A 22,568-nucleotide genomic window follows, 5' to 3' on the forward strand; every position below is an offset into this window, starting at 1 on the left:
GGCCATGGAAAAATGGTCTTGCTTGAAGCCGGTCCCTGGTGCAAAAAAGGTTGGGGACCACTGCTTTAGGGGAATGAAACACCTTAGACCTCCTTGCGATTCCCGGTACCCTTGAGGGACTTGAATCCGGGTCTCTCCTTTCTGGCGAGTTTGATCTTTCGTCCTCTTGAGTATTTCTTTGCTTTTACTGACCCTGAAGACGGTGTTTTTGGTCGCTATTTGTTCTGAAAGTCGGATTTCATAATTGCAAGCCTTGTCATGCATAGACCTTTTTTGATTATCTTGCCGGATAAGGTGCAGATTCGGACGGTTCTGAAGGTTGTTTCGGAGTTTCACTTAAACCAGTCGGTTGTTGCCATCCTTGGATAAGGATATGGATGGCAGGAATACAAGAAATTGCAGCTGTTGGATGTGCAGTGGCACGTATTGTGTTATCTGGAGGTTATGAGCAAGTTTCAGAAATCGGATCGGCTTTTTGTTCTTCACTGGGGGGTGAAGAAGTGGGAGACAGCTTCTTGGGGCATGTTAGCTTATTGGATTAGGAAAGTAGTGACAGCGGCCTATGTGGATTCTGGGAAGCCTCTTCTGAGGCTAGTTAGAGCACCTTCAACCTGGGTACAGGAGGTTTCCTGGGCAGAATTGTGGTTGCTTTCTCTGACCGGAGATCTGTGGAGTAGCGTATTGGTCTTCTTTGCATATGTTTGCCAGGTATTGCCAACTGTATGTGGTGGCATGAAAGGATTCAGCCTTTGCTAGGGCAGTGCTGCTTGGGCCTCAGGGCAACCTCCCGCCCTTCTGGGGAGTAGTTTTGGTACATCCCACTGGTGTGGACTGGCTTGCCTGGATGAAGAGGAAGGTGAAATTTCTTCTTTCTCGATAATTTCCTTTTCTCAAGGCAGCACATTCCCGCCCTGTGCTGCCTTGAGGCAGCCAACTTTCTTCTGTTTTGCTAGATCCTTGTCAAGGAAGGAATGAGGTTCAAGGATCTCTCATGCAGCTGGACTACCACAGATCAGGTAAGTGAGTTCCATTCTTCTTCTAGGATACTCTGATTGTCCTAAGGGACTATTGATAGCGCCACAGCCAATAAACAAAAAACCCACCCCGAACCTTTAAAAGTAACCCCTTAGCTTCCCCCACCCTCCCGACCCACCCAAAAACGTTTTACAGGTACCTGGTGGTCCAGTGGGGGTCCCGAGAGCAATCTCCCGCGATCTCCCGCTCCGGGCCGTCCTCCCGCTCCTGGGCCGTCGGCTGCCACTAATCAAAATGGCGCCGGTGGAGGAAGTGACGTCATCCCAGCCGATGACAACATAGCTTGCGAGCTCCTGCAACACCCGGCAATTTCACTTCTAATTACACCCTTAGTTAAGGCATTGTAATAGAGAAACAGCGGCGAATACTAATCAGAACACGTAGGCATGGCGGGGAAGAAAAAACAAATTGATTTCAAGCAGTTTTCCTACCGCAAGCTCTCTGAGTTGAGGCCCTCTGAGGACGGTGAAGAAATGGCGGAGGACCCTGACCATGAGACGGCTAATATGGAAGGCGATGAGTTTAACATAGCCATGGATGAAGCACCAACTTGATCCAATTTTCGGAATTGGTTTTGTTCATTGCGGCAAGACTTGAAAAGCTATAAAAAAGAAATCCGTACTATGCTGGAGGATTTTCGAGAAGAAATAAACACGCTCGGTATTAAAGTGGACGAGGTGGACACGCGGCTAGAGGGCCAAGCTGAGCTAACTAAAACACTGCAAGAGACTTGTCAGGACCTGCAAGAGGATAATTTAATAATTAAGACGAAACTAGCCGACCTGGAAAACCGAGCACGGCGGGGGAACCTGCGGTTCCGAGGATTCAAGGAAAATGAAGACAACGCAGACTGCCATGCTGTGGTGCAGCGGTTCTGCTCCTTTTTGCTTTCTGCGGGGGACGCCGGTGAGATTCAACCTTCGGCATCAATAATACTTGACAGAGCACACCAGGCGCTCAGACCATCGAGGGCTAACCTCCCTTGCGATATAATAGTGTGCTTTCATGACTATTCCCAAAAAGAAAAAATTCATGCTGCGGCAAGAAAAAACATCCGCTGGCAGTGGGAGAACCAAGAGATATCTGTTTACGCCGACCTCTCACAAACCACCCTGCAAAATCGATTTGAGTTGCGAGAAGCCACCCAATTCCTAAGGCAAGCAAACGTGAAATATAGGTGGCTGCACCCTTTTGGGCTTGCCTACACGTGGGATGGAGCTTCAGCGCAAATTCGTACTCCGCAAGAAGCGGCGGCCATTTTAGGAGAGAGGGGATTCCAGGCCTCTCAGGCGGCAAGCACTGACGGGCGCAAAGACAGAGCGAAAGTTCAACATCCTCGATGGCAGAGGGTTGGAGCGCGGAACAACCGTTTGAAAAGGAGCTCAGATGCAAACACTAAAAATCCTGGCTGATCCAGGCAGCTATAACCTTTGCCTGTATGGTACAGTAGCATCAACAGATTTTTGGAGGCGTCGCTAGCATATGCCAGCCTTTATAGACTAAGTGTGTTGAGAGCAATCCAGTTATTGTATTAACCGACTTATAATGTTTATTTTTCAGGTTAAGTTCTCTGCTAAGTGCAAATGCGGATGAGTGTTAGGAAACTATTGTTTTTATTAATAGATTTATGCGGGGGAGTGGGAGTTATTGTCAGTTTCTTTTCTTCCTCCTCACCGTGTAGAGGATGGATCTGCACGGAGGATTATGCAGATTCTCTAGGGGGTGGGGGAGGATTGGGGTGGGTCAATGGGGAAGGGGTTTATGCCAAAAGGGAATAGGAAAGTTGAGTTTTATGATGCAACTTAAAATTGATGAGGTCTCTCAGAACTTATATTCTCCTGTACTGTCACTAGGTCAGATGGGGTTCATTAAATTTTTACATGCCGATCAGATTGATAGATTCAAGATGAACATTTTTCTTTACCCCCCCATGACTTCTGTACGCATAGGATCTATCAATGTTAAAGGATTAAACACACCTTTTAAGAGGCGGCTGTTTTTTTAAAGAAATAGCTCTCCAAGAATTAGATATTATATTCCTCCAAGAGACACACTTAAAAAGCCACCATCAGTATCTCATGGCTTCTAAAATGTTTTCCAATCAATATTTTGTCCCATGCCATAAGAGGGCTAAGTATACGTGAGTGGGAGTCTTATTTTCTTCCACTTTTGTTTTCGAGTGTATATCTTGCATTAAAGACCCCGACGGTAGATACCTTTTGTTGGAAATTAAAGTTGAGGGGAAGACGTATACACTTCTTAACATAAACGCACCCAATACTGATCAAGGGGCTTTCTTCGACTAGATGAAGCATTTAGTGCTGTCTCATGGCAAGGGGAAACTGCTGGTAGGGGGGGACTATAATTTAGTAAGGATACCTGGTATGGATGCATCTAAGGGGTATGTATCTGCTTCCCCTAGACATAGAAGAGCCCTGCAAGACTTTATGGATGCGTGTCAACTAGTGAATGCCTGGAGACTAAGATACCCTATTACTAGGTCCTATACGTATTACTCACCCACTCACAAAACCTACTCTAGGATAGACTATTTCCTCACGGATCAAGTCGCACAGGTGGGTATTAACCCTATAGCCTGGTCAGACCATGCCATTGTTGACCTAACTCTAGACTTTGCTGCCTATGATAGAGGAACTAGGTTTTGGAGACTAAACGAGTCACTGTTATCAGATAGGGAGTTTAATCAAACTTTAATTTCAGAAATCAAAGAGTTTTTCTTAAGGAATGACAGTGAATCTGTTGCTCCAGCCATGGTCTGGGAAGCGTTCAAGGCGTATCTTAGGGGGATACTTATCTCCAGAGGAACATTTCTAAAGAAAAAGAACAATAAAGAGATTCAGTCTTTGAGGACTGAAGTGGTGGATTTGAGTCATAAACATCAAATTACAGGTAGCCCAAAGATTCTGCATAAACTATCTAAGGCTAGAGAAGATCTAATGCGGGTGGAGGCCGCGAAGATGGCTCACGGGATACAAATGGCCAAACAGGTCTATTTTAAAGAGGCTAACAAGGCGGGGAAAATCTTAGCCAGTCAATTGAAAAAAGTTCAATATCAAAATAATATATCCAAGATAAAGGGAGATGGGGACAGGATACTAACCAATAATACGGATATCAGGAATAGATTTCTTCAATTTTATGCAGAGCTGTATAGTGTTAACAAGCATATTTCACAAAAACGTATAGAAGAGTATTTAGAACATATTAATCTTCCACTCCTATCAGAGCCGGCGCAGCAGGAGCTGGATGCTGAGATTACCACCCCAGAAATACTGGCGATAATCCAGACACTGAAGAATGGCAAGTCACCAGGACCAGATGGACTGACTGCCAAGTTTTATAAACAGTTTGGTCCCTATGTAGTGGCACACATGCAAAAGGTGTTTAATTCATTGAGGGTGGGGAATTCCTTTCCGGCAAATGCTAACCTTGCGGGGATTACTATACTACCAAAGCCGGGCCGGGACCCCACTGTATGCGGTTCTTATCGCCCAATATCTCTTATCAACCTAGACCTTAAAATACTGGCAAAAATTTTAGTGAGCAGGATAAATAAGTATATCACTAGCCTGGTCCATCAAGATCAAGCAGGGTTTATCCTGGGGAGGCTAGCGGGAGATAACATCCGGAAGCTTCTTAACAATGTGGATAGCCCATTCTAGCCCTCCAGAGGCTTTGTTTCTCTCAATAGATGCAGAGAAAGCATTTGTTTTGGTGCATTGGCCATTTTTATTTGGAGTTCTGGATTCAAAAATTGTACGATAATCCCAAGGCTTGCCTTAAGATAAATGGAGGCTATTCCAACCACTTCACTGTAGAGCGGGGGACTAGACAGGACTGCCCCTTGTCTCCAGTGCTTTTTGCCCTTTTCTTGGAACCCCTGGCTATCAGCATCAGACAGAATAATCAAATAAGGGGATTTGAAGTGGGAGAGCATGTTTATAAATTATGTTTGCTTGCTGACGACATCATGTTTACTGTACGGCAGCCACAGTCATCTCTTAATGGCATAGAGACAGAAATTAAACATTTCAGCGAGGTTTCAGGGTTTAAAGTAAATTGGGAGAAATCCGAGATACTTAATATCACATGCTCCCAGGAAACTATTGCAGATATTAAGCGTAACCATCCCTTCCGATGGGCTCTGCATGCAATCAAATACTTGGGAATAAGGATGGCGAGCCATCCTCGGGAGCTATTCAAACTTAATTACGTCCCCCTACTTCAAAAAATATATCGGGATTTGGATATTTGGACCCGCCTACCCAGTTCATGGCTGGGACGCATAGCCACGATTAAAATGAACATTCTCCCTAGATTATTGTATTTGTTCCAATCTCTCCCTATTAGTATATCCACAAAGTTGATCAAAAAGTGGCAACGGAAAATATTCAGCTATATATGGAAACGTAGGCCCCCGAGAGTGGCGAGAGCGATTTTATATCGCCCTAAATTGGAGGGGGGCTCGGAGTCCCGAATTTACAGTGGTACCATGCAGCGTCTCAGCTACGCTCGTTGTTGGTTTGGCATGGAGTGCAGGACTCTAAACACTGGGCCCAAATAGAACAATGCTATTTAGCCGACATGCCACTTTCAGCTACGCCATGGCAACCTAGGAAAACGTGGAGGCCATGCCCTAACATGCTTCCCACTACTAGGAACACTTTAAACATGTGGAATAAATGGAAAACACATCTAGTGGGTAAGCAGAGATACTACCACCTTTCTCATATTTTCCACAATATCACATTTCTGCCTTGTATACCCTTGTATACTCCTACCTCCATCCTACAGCAGTCAACTCCAGATTCATTCTTACCTTTCATCCCTAGCACCTTTTTTGCTATTTTATAAAACCGAAGAATTTGCTGTATTTAACAGCCTTACATGTATATAATCCCTTCCTCCTTTACCTTTTTCTCTTTTTTCCCCTATTTAAACTCATACCCCCTCACTCCTTCCCCCCTACAATTCTCCCTTGATTCTATAATAAATTGTACTATTACAACTAATCCATATAATATTATTGCTATATATCTATATATATCTTTATAACCTGTTTTTTGTTAATGCATTTAACTGTTTTAATGTATAGTTTCTCAGTTGTTTTCTTAATGTTTTATGTACAACGCAATTGCGGATTTTCGTTCTATGTACACCCGACGTGATATCTCTGATGAGCGGCGGTATATAAAAACCATTAAATAAATAAATAAATAAATTTCAATCATGGAAAAATGTGGGAATTCATTCTATGGATCATATAATGTTAGACCACGGTATTATTTCCTTTAGCAATGTGTGTAAGACGTACGGCTTAACCCAGCGAGAGTTCTTGGCCTATAACCAAATATTCCATTATTATGGGGGTATTATCAAATCTGAAGTGTTATCCGCAAGTAAATTCATGTTTGAAGTTTATTGTTCCTGCCCGCAGGTGCCGAGAAAACTAATTTCAAAAATGTATATGTTACTCAATAATCCTCTACCGACGGACCCGTCTTTCATTAAGAAATGGTCTGCTGATTTAACTACGACATTGGACCCAGAAGATTGGTCCCACATATTCCTTCAAATTGGCAAGGCTTCCATTTCAGTGGATCTCTTAGAAAATGGTTATAAACTTCTTTATCGATGGTATATTACTCCTGAGAAAATGTGTAAGTTTTCTGCTAATACCTCGGGTTGCTGTTGGAGGGGATGCGCTGAACGGGGTACTTTTATTCACATGTGGTGGTCGGGGTCATGTATCTCACCCCTTTGGAGGCAATTACAGGACACCTTATCAAAAATTTTGGACACAAACGTAGAACTAGCTATGGACTTTGCTCTTTTACACAATGTGGACAGTTTGGAAGGCTCACCGGGACAACTATTGAGTTTGCAAGCTTGTATAGCTTTTAGGATGGAGATAGCCAATACATGGCGCAATCCACAGGGCCCACAATTTTCAGCAGTCCTACGACGATTGGACCGAGTATGCACCCTATACAAGATAACGGCGTATAAAAGACAGAAACCTTTTAAATTTCATCAAATTTGGGACCCATATCTGGCGTGGAGAGGAAAGGAGGACCATTAAGGGCACATGAGGGGGAAGTTAGAACTCAGAGCAGATCACACTAATGCCTGACAACCGTTCTATATCCTCTATATTTCTCTCTTTTTCTTCTTATTTTGGCATGAACACTGGAGGGAGGGAGGAGGAAAGGGTTACAGAATGTATTATATGGCGGTTATATTATGATATTGTTGACGAAGTTTGTTTTCATTTTTGTACGTCAATAAAATATAAATATTAAAAAAAAAATGGCGCCGGTGGCCCTTTGCCCTTACCATGTGACAGGGTATCCGTGCCATTGGCCGGATCCTGTCACATGGTAGGAGCACTGGATGGCCAATGGCACGGATACCCTGTCACATGGTAAGGGCAAAGGGTCATCGGCGCCATTTTAATTAGTGCAGCCGACGGCCCGGGAGCCGAAGGACGGCCCGGAGCGGGAGATCGCTCCCGGGACCACCACTGGACCACCAGGTACCTGTAAAAAGGTTTTGGGGGGGTCGGGAGGGTGGGGGAAGCTAAGGGGTTACTTTTAAAGGGTCGGGGTGGGTTTAGGGGTTATTTTTGTGTGCTGTTTTTCCCGCCCTCCCCCAAAACAATAAGGGGAACCCCCATGATCAATATCGTGGGGTTTTCCTATCGTTTTGGGGGAGCCCCCGATTTCTGACTAATTTGAAAATATTGACGATATTTTCAATCGTCCGAAGCCCGATTCACATCCCTAGTGTGCACAGTTTGCTTTTGAAGAAACACTGGCTGGCTGGTGCCTGAGCATAGCTATATGAGGGTGACATCAGCAAGTCTTTTTCTCTTTCTCCATCTGCTGGTTGGAATGCACAACCCACTGCTGTGGACTGGCTTGTTTTACTTCAAGGAAAGGAAATTATCAGGTAAGAAATAATTTCACTGACTTTCTCAGTCCTGTACAGAATGTTTTTATTAATTAAACCACAAAATGCCAAAAAATATTTCTTTTTTTGATGAAATTCTATAAAATGTAACATTATAAAACAAAGGGTCCCTGATAATTAGTTACTATTTCTGTATGACCATGCCATTTTGTGTATTTTAACAATATATGGATTCTGTATTTTAATGATATTTCTGTTGTGTATCACACTGCTTTATCTAACTTGTATATTAAAGGTATTACATTGTTGTCATTTTTTTCATATTTATAATTATTTCCTTTACAGCTGGATTCATCTTTTGGCATCATTTTGCAGTAATTTACCTGTTTTCTTTGCTTTTTAGTAATTAAACCAGAAAATACCAAAAATGTTCGTTTTTTTGTTTTTTTTTTATTTGCTAAAATTCTGGAAAATGTAACATGATAAAACAAGGTCCCTGAAAATAATTATTCATTCAGTATGCTTTATTCAAATATTCTGGTTTGGGGATTTGATAACCTTTTTTATTGTTGAGGCTAAGTCAAGAAATTAGTCAATTTCTTGCTGGTAAACTATCTGGAAATGCATTAAATTTTCTTTATTTTATATTAAGCATGAAGAACTGTTCAGTGAGAGGAAGAACCATCTTATTCCATAAGAGATTGGTTCTTTTACATTAACTTGCAATGTGTCTAGATCAACTGGAATCCTAACCTCATAACTTTTTATTCATGCTTTTAGATCGATAGTTCAGGGAACATCATACTGGACAATATGATTCGGAAAGACAGTAGCATGGATAACAGTCAGTTAAGACTTGGCACAGATAGAACTGTTCAGTCACCAAATTCCTCTGTGCCATCCCCAGGACTTCTAGGTACTACATTTAACTGATTTTGGTTTTTTCATTCTTAGGTCAACAGAACAGGGGAACTGATTTTTGGGCTGGTTATTTTTGTTTTTCATAATGCATGCTTTGTTCTAACTTGCAAATGTGGTTATTGTGGCACATAAGCAAAAAATAAAAATGAATATTTGAGAATAAGCAGCAGATACAATTGAATTCCATGAAGAAAACTGTTTTCATACATTTTGTTTTTAAAAAGAAAATGGAATATAAAAAATATATGAAATATAAGTTTATTTTATTTTAAAAATTTGCATTCCATATAATCCCATGTCCTAGGTGATTTCCAATTTAAATATACATTTACAGTTTTGTATTACTTTATGAAAGGAATGTGTTAGCACCAGCTAACTTTGCTGCCAGGAAACTGCCTTTCTAGAATAGTTGAGTGTTCTTTTTGCAGATATTCTTTTCCCGTCGATAAGCAGGCTAAATTAGCCATGCTGTCTGGGATGTCCCTCTGGCGGCCCAAGGCGGAAAACTCTCTCCACAGATACAGAGCTTTGCTCTCCGTGCCTATGCAGCTGTTCTCTTGCAGTTACCCGAGTTGCTGCATTCTAATTCTTCCTGCGCAGGTCATGGACATGTATTCCTCTCTCTCACACTTCTTTCTTAATTTTTCTTATTTTTGCACCTCAGTGTACCCCAAAAGGCACTTTTAAGTGCTACTCATGGCACCTAAAGCCCCACTCTTTAAATATTGCCAGTGTGACAAATTTATGTCCATAACCAATGGGCATAACTGTTGCTACCTGTGCCGGGCACTGCAGCAGGATGTCCCCGAGGGCCCAATATCAATGGACCAAAAAAAATCTCCAGACTGAGGAAGAACAGGTCATCGGGCTCGTATGGCCTGACACACTGCTCCACGCAGTCTTCATTGGCTCCAAAACCGAAGAGGCCAACTCCAGCAAAACAGGTGGCGTCGCTGGAACCAACCTCAACAGGCTGGGTCCAAGTGTGTAAACCCTGTAGTGAGCCTGAAGGTAGGGGTTCGGGGGGAAAACCCCCAAAAGACCTGAAGGCACCATAGAAGCAATGGGCTGTCGCGCAGGAGCCAGTGGCTCTGAAAAAAACGAAGTACAACGCAGCTCGGTGCACGGCGCACAAAATAGATCAGCGCACCACACATGACAATGCTCGATGCAGGGTGATTAATGGTGCACGATGCAGCACAGATGCAAATCATATCCACACATGCATCGAAAGGAAAGGTGAAGAACAAACATTTGGTGCAAGAACACCATTTGTAGACGCATTCGACACACAAGACACAGCATAGATTAAAGGAACAATCAAGAAGGAGTCTTTCAGGCTCAGTGGCATCTGGACCCGCAGGTAGTTTTCACTGCAGAGGAACTCCGAGATCCAATGACTCTGATATAGATATTATGAGGGTCTTGGACAGGTCTTCAGCTTCCTCCTCCAGAAGTAGTGTGTTCACAGGTCTTTCAGATGTCTCTAAGCAAAAACAGAAACGGCCTCAACTCCAGGAAGCCCTGATCAAAAGGCAAAAGTCTCATCATGAGGACCAGATCCAATCTCACAGGAACAGGGGACCGGACTCCTCAATTCTTTTGGCAGCATTACCATCTTCCAAATCAAGACAGTCAACCCATTCAGGAAGGAGGGAAGAGATAGGTTCACCTCTGCAAAGAAAGGAACACCCCCCCTCCCCTTCCAACCCTAAATTGGGTGGTGCGGCCTCACAAGTCATGTCCAAAATGTCTGATATTCTATATCCTCTAGTGCCTCGGAAGATAATTTGTCGTCGCGATTACTTCCTTCTTCCCTCCCTGAGGAAGTAGAAGTAAGAGAGAACAACTTCCAAGGCCAGAGTCCAGCAGTCTCAGAACCTGACAAAAGGGCATTGCAGACTCCCTGCCAACTTCTCCTGGCACATCCACGGGAATTCCATCAGCCCCCCCCCCCCCCCCCCGGAGGAGGAGGCACTGGAACTCTCCTCACCTCCAGAGGACTTGTCATAGTCAAAGATCATCAAAAAAGTGGGTTCCCTCTTAAAAACAGAGACAAAAAAAATTGCCAGATCCAAGATTGGAAGTTCATGGGATTCTCAAGATTTTTGACAGCCTGTCTGAGCCGACGGCACTTTCAACTATTGTCTGAGCCGACGGCACTTTCAACTATTGGACAAATCCTGGGAATCTCCTTTCTCGGGGCCTCCTATTTCACGGAAAACGGATTTGAAATATAGAATGTGAAAATCTTCACACTACGAATCAGTACAGTTACCTACACATCGGTAGTGGTCAAGATGGCCATGAAGAAAGGAAAGAAAATACGCCTGTACTCGAATACACCATCAGGGAGAGATAAATACCTAGACGACTTTAGTAAGAAGGTTTTTAAGCAGCAATGCTGAACTCCAGAACTCAGCAATATCGATTTTATATCACCCAATATTTGTATGAATGCTTGCAAGTCTTGAACCTAAAAAGATTTGAAAACTGATGGCCAACTACAGAACCAAGCCATAGCTTACATGGAGGAAGGCTTGGCTTTGAGCAACCGCCATCCGGGAAGATGTACATGAAAAGCTGACCGATCTCCCTTGCAAAGGAGACAATTTGTGCCTTCAGACCCTCAACAAATTTATTCGGAAGGAGAAATTCAAGATGACATCTCTCAAAACCATTCTACCATTCCTAGAACCAAAAGACTGGATGTGCTCTTTAGATCTCAAGGATGCATATGCCCATATCCCCATGCATCTGTCTTCTTGGCATTACCTTTGTTTTCAGGTGAACAAAAAACATTGCCAATACAAAGTGCTTCCGTTTGGCTTATCAGCACCCCGAGTGTTCACAAAAAGCCTAGCCATTGCTGTGGCCCATCTACGCAGGAAAGAGTTCAAGATATTACCCTATCTGGACGATTGGCTCCTAATCTCTTCAAACTCCAAAATGTTCGAATCACACCTAAGACAGACCATAACCTGCAACCATGGAAAATCCAACCAAGTCCCAACCCAAGTTCTTCAGTTCATTGGAACAGTGATAAAACACCAAGCTTTGTAAGGTTTTCCTTCCAACGGAGAGAATCCAATCTTTTTGTGAGCTGGCTCGCATCTTGAAGAACCAGTCGCAGTCCTCAGCTCTTCAAATACTTATTATTCTGGGTCATATGTCAGTGGCTATATACATTGTACCATGCACCTGTCTTCATATACAGTGCCTACAGTGGGGACTCAAGGTCCAGTGGTCTCAACATGACCACCTGATGTCGCTGTGAGTCATTTTCACTCAGTCAATGATCTCGGACCTAAACTGGTGGCTATCCCCCCAAGTTCTAGAAACTGAAGCACCATTTTGAACCACAGCACACCAGATTACTATGACAATAGATGCATCCACAAAGGGATGGGGAGCACACATATGCTGCACCTAAAGATGCAGGAGATCTGGTCTCCATAAAAGAAAACCCTCCAGATCATCCTCTTAGAGCTAAGAGCTATAAAAAATGCAGTCTACACCTTCTCTCCTCTCCTTACAGGAAAGAGGGTAATGATTTTTCTCACAGGACAAACAGGATGGTAGTCCTCACATATGGGTGACATCATCAGGATGGAGCCCAATCATGGAACACTTTTGTCAAAGTTTCCAGAACTTTGACTGGCACCTACTGGGCATGCCTAGCATAGCATCAACCCTGCAGCCAGCAGGGGTCCCCCTTCAGTCTTCTTTTTTCCGCACAGCAGTAGCCACTTGGGTTAAGGAGCTCTTCAGAGATTCCTGACAGGACTTTTCCTCACGGAACTTTGTTAAAAAAATTTTCAAAAGATTTTACCCCACAGGGGTCCCCTTATCGATTTCTTTGCTCTGCGGTCGAACGGTAAGTTTTTGCCCGTTTGTGGTCGATTCCCGTCGAGTTTTTTCCCTCACGGCCTATCGGCCATTGACCACACTGTGACTAAATTTTGTCAAAGCCATGGCGTCGGGTTTCCGTCCGTGCCCCAACTGCACTCAATGTCCATCACTGACCCTCACACGGTCTGTGTAATGTGCTTGGGGTCCGGCCACGATGTCCTTACATGCACCAAATGTGCCCAAATGACACCAAAAGGTTGCAAGGCTCGGCTCGATAAGATGGGTCTTCTCTTTCGGCCAAAAACCCCGACGCCATCGATAGCTTCGACGTCGTCTGAACCAGTGCCGTCTACATTTTGCCAGCACCGGGAATCCGCTGCTGCCCGACCGGCCTCCACGGATGTTGACTCCTCTGTTCCCCCTCAAGAAAAACACCAAGGTGAACATCGAGAAAAACATCAACGCAGTCATCGTAAAGCTCAGGACATCGATACCAGTAAACCCTCGACATCGATGTCGTCTGAAACTCCGACAAAGAAGCCCCGTACAGAAAAAGCTTCATCCTCTTCTGTCTGTGGATCACCGAGGCGTTCCCCACCTGGACAGGTGCCGGGATCTGCGATTCCACCTTCACCAGTGGACCCCTCCGGCTACGCCAGTGCTACCTCCCACTCCGGAACCGGGTATTCATGCCCTAGGTTTCCATGAGGAATTGGATCGGATGATCCAAGAGGCCACCGGCAAAGCACTCCAGGGCTTCTAACTTACATTGATGCCGGTTCCTCCTCCGGTCACTGACCTGATACCCAAGGCGCTTTCACCACTATTGGCTAGAATGGACAAGTTGATCGGTGCCCTTCCACCGGTGGATCTGAGGGAACCAAGGGACCCGACTCCTTCCTCGCCAATTCCCTTGTAATCGGAGGAAGATGAAGAAACACCGCTCTTCATTTCACCACTGGGAGTGCCGCCGTTGACACATTCATCGATGTCACCTATTCCATCGGTGCCTCCCTCGATGCCAGCTATGCCGCCATCAATGCCTTCGATGCCTCCTTCGGGACCATTGATACCCAGGCCAGGGCCTTCAGGAATAACTCCGTTACTTCCTTCTGAAGAACATTTGGGAGCTGGTGATGACCCTTATAATCCTTGGACCAACAATTTGTCCCAGGATTATGATGATCTACCTTCACAGCCCTCCCCTCCTGAAGAAAGGAAGCGTTCTCCTCCAGAGGACCTGTCCTTTATTAATTTTGTAAAGGAGATGTCTGAAACAGTCCCATTCCAGCTTCAGACAGAAGAAGACTCTAGACACCAGAAGCTAGAGCTTCTACAATTTCTCGATGCTCGAAAAGAAATCATGTCCATTCCTATTCATAACATCCTTTTGACCTTTTGAAGAGAACTGGCACCCTGGCTCGGTGGCACCTGTTAATCGAAAAGCAGATGCCACCTACTTAGTTCAGTCAGCCCCTGGCTTTCAAAGAACTCAGTTGGATTATCACTCGGTGGTTGTAGAGTCCACCCAAAAGAGGGCCAGATGCTCCAAACCTCATTCATCCATTCCCCCAGGGAAAGATCAGAAGTTCCTGGATGCATTTGGAAGACGGGTATTCCATGGATCAATGCTCATCTCTCACATTGCATCCTACCAACTTTACATGATTCCATATAATAGGGCCTTGTTCACAAAGATTCAAGACTTTGCTTACGCTTTACCTCTGCAGTTCCAGGACCAGCTTCATGCCTAGCACAAAAAGGATTAGATGCTGGCAAGCTTGAAGTACGATCAGCGTATGACATCTTTGACACCGCTTCCTGGGTGTCAGCAGCCGGTATCAGTGCAAGGAGATGGGCCTGGCTGAAATCTTCAGACCTCAGACCAGAGGTACAAGACAGATTGGTTGACCTGCCCTGTGTGGGGGATAATATTTTCGGTGAAAAGATTCAAGAAGCAGTGGCACAGCTCAAGGACCACCAAGAGACTCGGCGCCAGCTCTCTTTACTGCCTTCTGATCCCTCTTCTTCATCCAAAGATCTTTAAAGAGGGATTCTAAGAGGCAAATTCTAACCGGCAGAGAAGATACTATCCCCCAGCATCCAGGGGTTGGCCTTCTAAGCCTTACCAAAAAGGCCAACCTAGGCATCCTAGAGGGCTGACGTCGCATCCAGCCCCCTCATCCAGGTCCAGCGTCAGGCTTTTGACTCCTTTCTAGAGAGCAGTACCCATCTTCCACTTCCGACCATTCCAGTCGGCAGCTGGTTGTGCCACTTCTCCAGCCTATGGCACACAGTCACCACAGATCAGTGGGTACTGGTAATAGTATCCAAAGGTTAGCACCTCAGACCTCAGACCAGAGGTACAAGACAGATTGGCTGTCCCACCGGATTCCCCGCCTCGGCTGATGTGGGGAACATCCGACCATTCACCACTCTTGGAGCAGGCAATTTCCCTTCTCCTCCTCCAATCCCGAGCAATAGAACCAGTGCCCTCTCAGAACAGGAGCAAGGGTTCTATTCCAGGTATTTCCTGATACCAAAAAAGTCAGGTGGAGTGAGCCCAATATTGGATCTTCGCACTCTAAACAAATTCCTACTAAGAGAAAAGTTCAAGATTGTGACCTTGGGTTCTCTACTTCCCCTTCTTCAAAGGGGAGACTGGCTCTGCTCTCTAGACCTTCAGGGCGCCTACATGCACACTTCAATTACTCTCACATCGCAGATTCCTGCGATTCCTAGTAGGCCCAAAACACTTCCAATAAGAAGGGTTACCTTTCGCCCTAGTATCTGCCCCATGCTCTTTTCCAAATGCCTCGTGGTGGTAGCTGCCTATCTCAGGAATCAGTGTCCATGTCTACCCCTATCTGGACGATTGGTTGATCAGGGCTCCCACTCGGCAAAGGGCACTGACATCCCTTCGCCTCACTTTGCATTCCCTGATCTCCCTAATGTTTCTGATAAACTATCAAAAATCCAGGCTAGTTCCTTCACAAACTCTATCATTCAGAGGGGCCGACTTGGACACTCTAAGAGTGAAAGTTTTCCTACTTCAGGATCGAGGTCTCACTCTCGCTTCTCTGGCCTTTCGACTGCAGTCTCGACAACATTCAACTGCACGTCATTTCCTGATAGTATTGGGTCATATGGCCTCCACAGTGCATGTCACTCCCATGGCTTGTCTCACCATGAGAGTAATGCAGTGGATGCTAAGATCGCAGTGGACTCTGTCTTCTCAGCCAATGTCCTCCACAATCCGCATCACCAAACAGCTCCATCTATCGCTAGGTTGGTGGGCAAACCAATCCAATCTGATACAAGTCCTTCCATTTCAGATTCCAGAACCTCAAATAACAGATGCCTCCAACCTCAGCTGGAGTGTTCATGTCGCACACCTGCAAACTCAGGGCATCTGGTCTCCAGAGGAAGCCAAACACCAGATAAATTTCCTGGAGCTTCGTGCAATCAGATATGCTCTCAGGGCTTTTCAGGATCACCTCTCCAACCAGGTCATCCTGATTCAAACCGACAACCAGGTGGCCATGTGGTACATCAACAAGCAGGGGGGAATGGGCTCCTACTTCCTGTGTCAGGAAGCAGCACAGATATGGACGGAGGCCATTTCCCACTCGATGTACCTCAGTGCCACCTAATTGCCAGGAGTAGACGATGTGTTGGCAGACAAGCTGAGTCGCACATTTCAACGGCACGAGTGGTCCCTCAACCCCACTGTAACGGACTCAATATTCCAATGTTGGGGTTACCCTCACATAGATCTCTTTGCGTCAGTTCACAACCGCAAAGTAGGGAACTTCTGCTCTCTCACTCGCAGCCAACGCCGCCAGCCCAGAGATGCTTTCTCCCTCTCATGGGCCGGTGGTCTCCTTTATGCGTACCATCCACATCCACTCATTTCAAAGACTCTTGTGAAGCTGCTAAGGGACAAAGGACTAATGATTCTCATAGCCCCTCATTGGCCACGCCAGGTCTGGTTTCCAATTCTCCACGACCTATCTGTACACCGGCACATTCCTCTGGGGAAGGACCCACTTCTGATCACTCAGAACAACGGCTGCCTTCGCCACCCCAACCTCCAGGCCCTCTCTCTGACTGCCTGGATGTTGAAAGGTTAATCCTTCAACCTCTTATCCTTTCAGAGCCAGTTTCCCGTGTCCTAGTGGCTTCACGAAAGCCTTCCACAAGGCAGTCTTATCGTTATAAATGGAACAGGTTTACGGGATGGTGTACTTCCATGTCCATCGATCCCTTCACTTGTCCCACATCGAAGTTTCTGGACTATCTCTGGCATCTGTCAGAGTCAGGCCTCAAAACTTCGTCTATCAGGGTACATGTCAGTGCGATAGCAGCCTTCCATAAAGGTGTGGGGGATGTACCCATTTCGTACAACCCCTTGTCACACACTTTTTGAAGGGCTTGCTTCACCTTAAACCTCCACTGCGCCCTCCGGCCCCTTCTTGGGACCTCAACATGGTTTTGGGGCGGCTCATGAAACCGCCGTTTGAGCCTCTCCAATCCTGTGATCTCCGCTATCTCACTTGGAAGGTGATTTTTCTTTTGGCAATCACATCTGCTCGCAGAGTTAGTGAGTTACAGGCCTTAGTTACCTACCCGCCTTACACTAAACTTCTGCATGATAAGATAGTGCTCCGCACTCACCCTAATTTTTTTCTAAGGTAGTATCGGAGTTTCATATCAATCAATCCATTATACTACCCACTTTCTTTCCCAGGCCCCACTCAAACCCAAGGAGAACGGGCTCTGCATACCCTTGATTGTAAACGTGCTCTAGCATTTTATCTAGACCAGGGGTGGGCAAGTCCGGTCCTCAAGGGCTGCAAACCAGTCGGGTTTTCAGGATATCCTTAATGAATATGCATGAGAGAGACCTGCATACACACTGCCTCAGTTGTATGCAAATCTATTTCATGCATATTCATTAGGGGTATCCTGAAAACCCGACTGGATTGCAGCCCTCGAGGACCGGACTTGCCCACCCCTGATCTAGACCATACAGCTGCCCACAGGAAAGGCACCCAATTGTTTGTTTCCTTTGATCCCATCAAATTGGGCAAGCCTGTGGGTAAGCAGACTCTCTCCTCCTGGTTAGCAGACTGTATTTACTTTTGTTACCAACAGGCAGGCATTCCGCTTCAACACCATGTTAAATCACACTCTATCAGGGCCATGGCAGCATCAGTAGCGCACCTTCGCTCGGTACCGCTTGCTGACATCTGTAAGGCTGCTACCTGGAGCTCTCTCCACACCTTCACAGCCCATTATTGTTTAGATAAGGCTGGCAGACAAGATTCCATCTTCGGCCAGTCTGTGCTAAGCAACTTATTTGCAAACTGAGGTACCAACATCCTTCCGCCAACCCGGTAGGGTTCAGGATGCCCTCTACCAAATTCCACCCCTGTTGTTGTGCCTGTTGCACATCTTTGGGTACATTTGGTACATTGCTTGGGCATCCTCAGCTCGGTACTCACCCATATGTGAGGACTACCATCCTACTTGTCCTGTGAGAAAGCAGAGTTGCTTACCTGTAACAGGTGTTCTCACAGGACAGCAGGATGTTAGTCCTCACAAAATCCGCCCGCCACCCCGCGGAGTTGGGTTCGCTTACGATTTATTGTTTTATTTTTCATATGTACTTTTACTATAAGACGAGACTGAAGGGGGACCCCTGCTGGCTACAGGGTTGATGCTATGCTGTGCATGCCCAGTAGGTGCCAGTCAAAGTTCTGGAAACTTTGACAAAAGTGTTCCGTGATTGGGTTCCATCCTGATGATGTCACCCATATGTGAGGACTAACATCCTGCTGTCCTGTGAGAACACCTATTACAGGTAAGCAATTCTGCTACATGGATAACCAAGTAGCCATGTTTTATATAAACAAGGAAGGAGAGTCCGGTTCCAGGATACTTTGCAAGGAAGCAGTACTGATCCTAGAATGGGCAATAAGTCACTCCATCCCATTGCAAGCAACAAATCTTCCGGGAATCAAAAACATGGAGACAGACAGACTCAGCAGAATTGTTCATCCCCACGAGTGGGCATTGAACCAAGAGGTGGTGAACTCGCTATTCCAGAAGTAAGGAACACTCTGCATGGACCTCTTTGCAACAGAAACCAACTCAAAACTGCTGAAAGTTTGCGCTCTCTACCCAAGCATGAGCAGGATCACCCAAGATGCGTTCCTGGTTCCCTGGACTGAGAACCTGTTCTAAGCATATCCGCCAATACCCCTGATAGGGCAAGTGGTCCAAAAGTGCATCACAGATGAATCGGATCTCATCCTCATTGAACCAGTATGGCCATGACAACCATGGTATGCTTATATTGCACAACTATGAATTCAACCACCAATTCCCTTGGGAAACAAGGGAGACCTATTGTCGCAGGAAGGAGGCACACTCCTTTATCTGCTACACTCCTCTCTGCATCTGACAGCTTGGAGGTTGAAAGGGAAGTGTTAAGTCACCTCCTTCCTGCTGATATTGAAGATATCCTAATATCCGCTAGGAAACCATCTACACGAAAGTATTATGCGGGCAAGAGGCACAGGTACTCAAACTGGTATGCAACGGTATCAGTAGACCTGCTCACAAGTTCCCCAGAGCAATTACTTCAATATCTACATATGTTATACTCCTCTGGCCTAGTGGTGTCTTCCATTATGTTCAAACAATTTTTATCAATTTGTAACAAAAAAACAAGTACAACTTTGAGGAAGATGTGTTCCTGAACCAACCTCATATTCTTAAGTCTTACAACTGCGGGGTACAATTTTATACTCCCCAATCCCATCCCCTACTGCTGCCCCCTTCCCCTCCCTCCCCCAATAAGGCTATGTAAATGAGACGGTTTGGAGATTATGAGTAGTCATGTAGAGAAGTCTCATTGTCCATGACATCGAGGAATTAGTCATTCATTACTAGGCTGCGTGCATGATGAGGTAGACGTTGTAGATATGGGTCCCAGGTTGAAAGAAATATGCGTCGGCGACGTGGTGATGCTCGGGACCCCAAACTTTCCATGGTCATCAGGGCATGTAGGTGGTTCCTCCAGACCCAAAAAGACGGTGAGTCAGAGGAGCGCCATACCAACAAAATTACTTTTTCCCCCACTAGGCACGCTTTTTGCAAAAGTAGGCGTGAGCCAGGATCCCTAATTCTAATAGGGGATACACACCCAAATTAGAATCACATGGGGGGAAATGGAAGAGGCACACCCAATACGGCTTCCAGGTAGTTCACTACTTTGCGCCAAAAGCGATTCACAGAGGGGCAGGACCAAAATAAATGGGAGAGGGTACCCACTGCATTATTACAACGATTACAAGTTGCCGAAGACGCTATAGTCAACTATCTTGCCCGTAAAGGCGACACTTATGCCCGGCATAAACATTTAAATTGCAACTCCCGGTAATACATGTTGGTAGAGATCCTGGCTATGCGCTGAAAATCCACCCGTAAAATATAGCATGTCACTGTAAAGTCCCCATCTTGATTCCAACGGGCCTCTAAAAGAGAGCAGATATCCAACCGTACAGACTGACGCATATATTTGTAATAACTAGACATAGAAGGAACTTTGACACAGTCAAAATGAAAGACTTTATCTAAAGCATGAAACACTGAAGGCTGCCGTGAGACTTCCGGTAGCGCCCCAGTATAGTGGCGAACTTGTAGGTATGAAAAGGTGTGAGCGACCCCTAGACCATACAGGTCTCAAAATTTTTCAAAGTCCAAAATTACCCCCTCCCTTGTTAGGAGATGTCCCAGAAAGGTAATTCCTTTAGTTTCCCAAATTCGAAAAGTACCGGAGTGGGATCCCAGGGAGAAGTCTGCATTTCCCATTATAGGGAGAAAATACGCACATAATCTAGAAATATGCAACAGTTTGGATAGGCGCATCCAGGTTTGCCGGATAGGCTTAATTAGTGGTGACTGGGTTAAAAACGGGGCGAGACGATCAGACAGCACTTGCAAAACATATGGAGGGGCTCGCGGGTGTGTAGCCGCAGTATCCGCTCCCAACGGAGTATAGTGTGCTTTACGCAGAAGCCAATCGCGGAGCACCCATAAATTACAAGCCAAGTAGTATAAGGCCAAATCCGGGAGCCCCAAACCACCATCCCCCCAGCGGGTTTTCAACCAGAAAAGAGGTACCCTGGACTTCATACAAAGTGGCGGATTGCACCATCTAACTTAGCCAGGTCTTTCTTCCATATCAGTAATGTTAAATTTTGTAAAAGATAAAGCCATCTAGGGAGGATAGTTTTCTGGCCCCCTAGGGAGAGTGGTAAGTTGTGCCAAGTGGCCAAGTTATCCTGAGTTTGCCGAAGCAGTCTTGGGATGTTCGCCTCGTAGGTCTGTTCTGGATCGGCGGGGGTACGCACGCCAAGATAGCTAATGGTATCCCCAGCCCATTGCAAAGGAAATTGATCTGGCCATTGGTCTTTCAGAGCTTCAGGGAATGCTAAGGCTGAGGACTTAGATTCATTTAGGTGCAATCCGGAAAAAACCCCAAAACTCCATATCAAGCGCAGCAATGGAGGCCGTGAAGCCTGCGGATCCGTTACAAAAATAAGTAAATCATCCGCAAAAGCCACACATTTAAAAATCTGCGGCCCGAAACGGATGCCATGGATGGTGGGCTTGAGTTGAATGGCAAGCAAGAGGGGTTCTAATTGTAATAGAAATAATAGTGGAGACAAAGGGCATCCCTGACGTGTGCCCCTGGTCACCAAAAATGGCACAAATTGCACCCCATTGGCGGTGATTACAGCCTGAGGATTGTAATATAGCAGCTGAAGAGCTTTGAAGAAAAATCCCTTGAATCCCATCCTTTGCAATATATGAAATAAATACTGCCACTCCACTCTATCAAATGCCTTCTCAGCATCAAAGCTAATGGCCAAATATGGGGTAGACATTTGCTGGCACATAGTCATTGCCGTCAATACTCTGCGTATGTTAGCTAAGGCGTAACGTTGGCGCACAAATCCTACCTGATGGTCCCCAATAAGAGTAGGAAGAATAATGGAGAGTCTGTCTGCCAATATCTTAGCTAAAAGTTTCTGATCGTAATTAAGAAGTGAGATGGGGCGATAGGATTCAGGTAATAACGGATCTTTACCAGCTTTGGGTATGCGTGTAATGTGGGCAAGATTGGAATTGATAGGGAACGAGCCTTGCTCTACTAGTTCTGTAAATACCCCTGCCAACAAAGGGGAGATTGAGTCCACTAGGAGCTTATAAAACTCTGCCGTGTATCCATCAGGTCCAGGGGCTTTAAAGCCCTTTGAGCGATGAATGGCGAGCCGAACCTCTGCCTCCATTATAGGCATATTAAGTCTTTCTCTTTGATCCCTTGTTAAACAAGGGAGAGATAATTGATCACAAAATTTGTCACAAGCTGCTGCATTCCATTCCTCAGTTGCATATAGAGAAGAGAAAAAGTTGCAAAACATTGTAATATTGAAGTAGTAACATCTGACCCTGAGGCGATCGCAGTGTTGGAATAAAGCGGCATTTACGCTCTGAGCGAATTAAGTTAGACATCATCTTCCCCGCTTTATTACTATATTGATATAGTTGAAATTGGTAGTATAGGTGACTCTTTTTGGCCTGTTGATGCAGAAGGGAATTTAGTGCGTGCTGTTGGGATAAATACATGTTGTGTGCCTCCTTCGTTCCCGAGACAGCCCATTGAAGGCGGGATTTACGCACTTGAGCACTAAGTGCCAGAATACGATGGTTAAGCACTTTCCGGTGATGCGTGACATAAATTATTTCGCCTC

At 45.4% G+C, this 22,568-nt stretch overlaps 1 protein-coding gene across 1 annotated transcript in view; it reads left to right on the forward strand.

The window, feature by feature from the left end:
- Nucleotides 1-22,568, forward strand: part of TRIM24 (tripartite motif containing 24) — a 622,654-nt gene that overhangs the window by 401,055 nt on the left and 199,031 nt on the right. Inside the window, 1 exon segment of the mRNA XM_029599765.1 lies at nucleotides 8,749-8,884. Within this exon segment, the coding sequence (XP_029455625.1) occupies nucleotides 8,749-8,884 (136 nt within the window).

The sequence above is a fragment of the Rhinatrema bivittatum genome, chromosome 4 (genome assembly GCF_901001135.1).
Source record: "Rhinatrema bivittatum chromosome 4, aRhiBiv1.1, whole genome shotgun sequence".
Classification (NCBI taxonomy): domain Eukaryota; kingdom Metazoa; phylum Chordata; class Amphibia; order Gymnophiona; family Rhinatrematidae; genus Rhinatrema; species Rhinatrema bivittatum.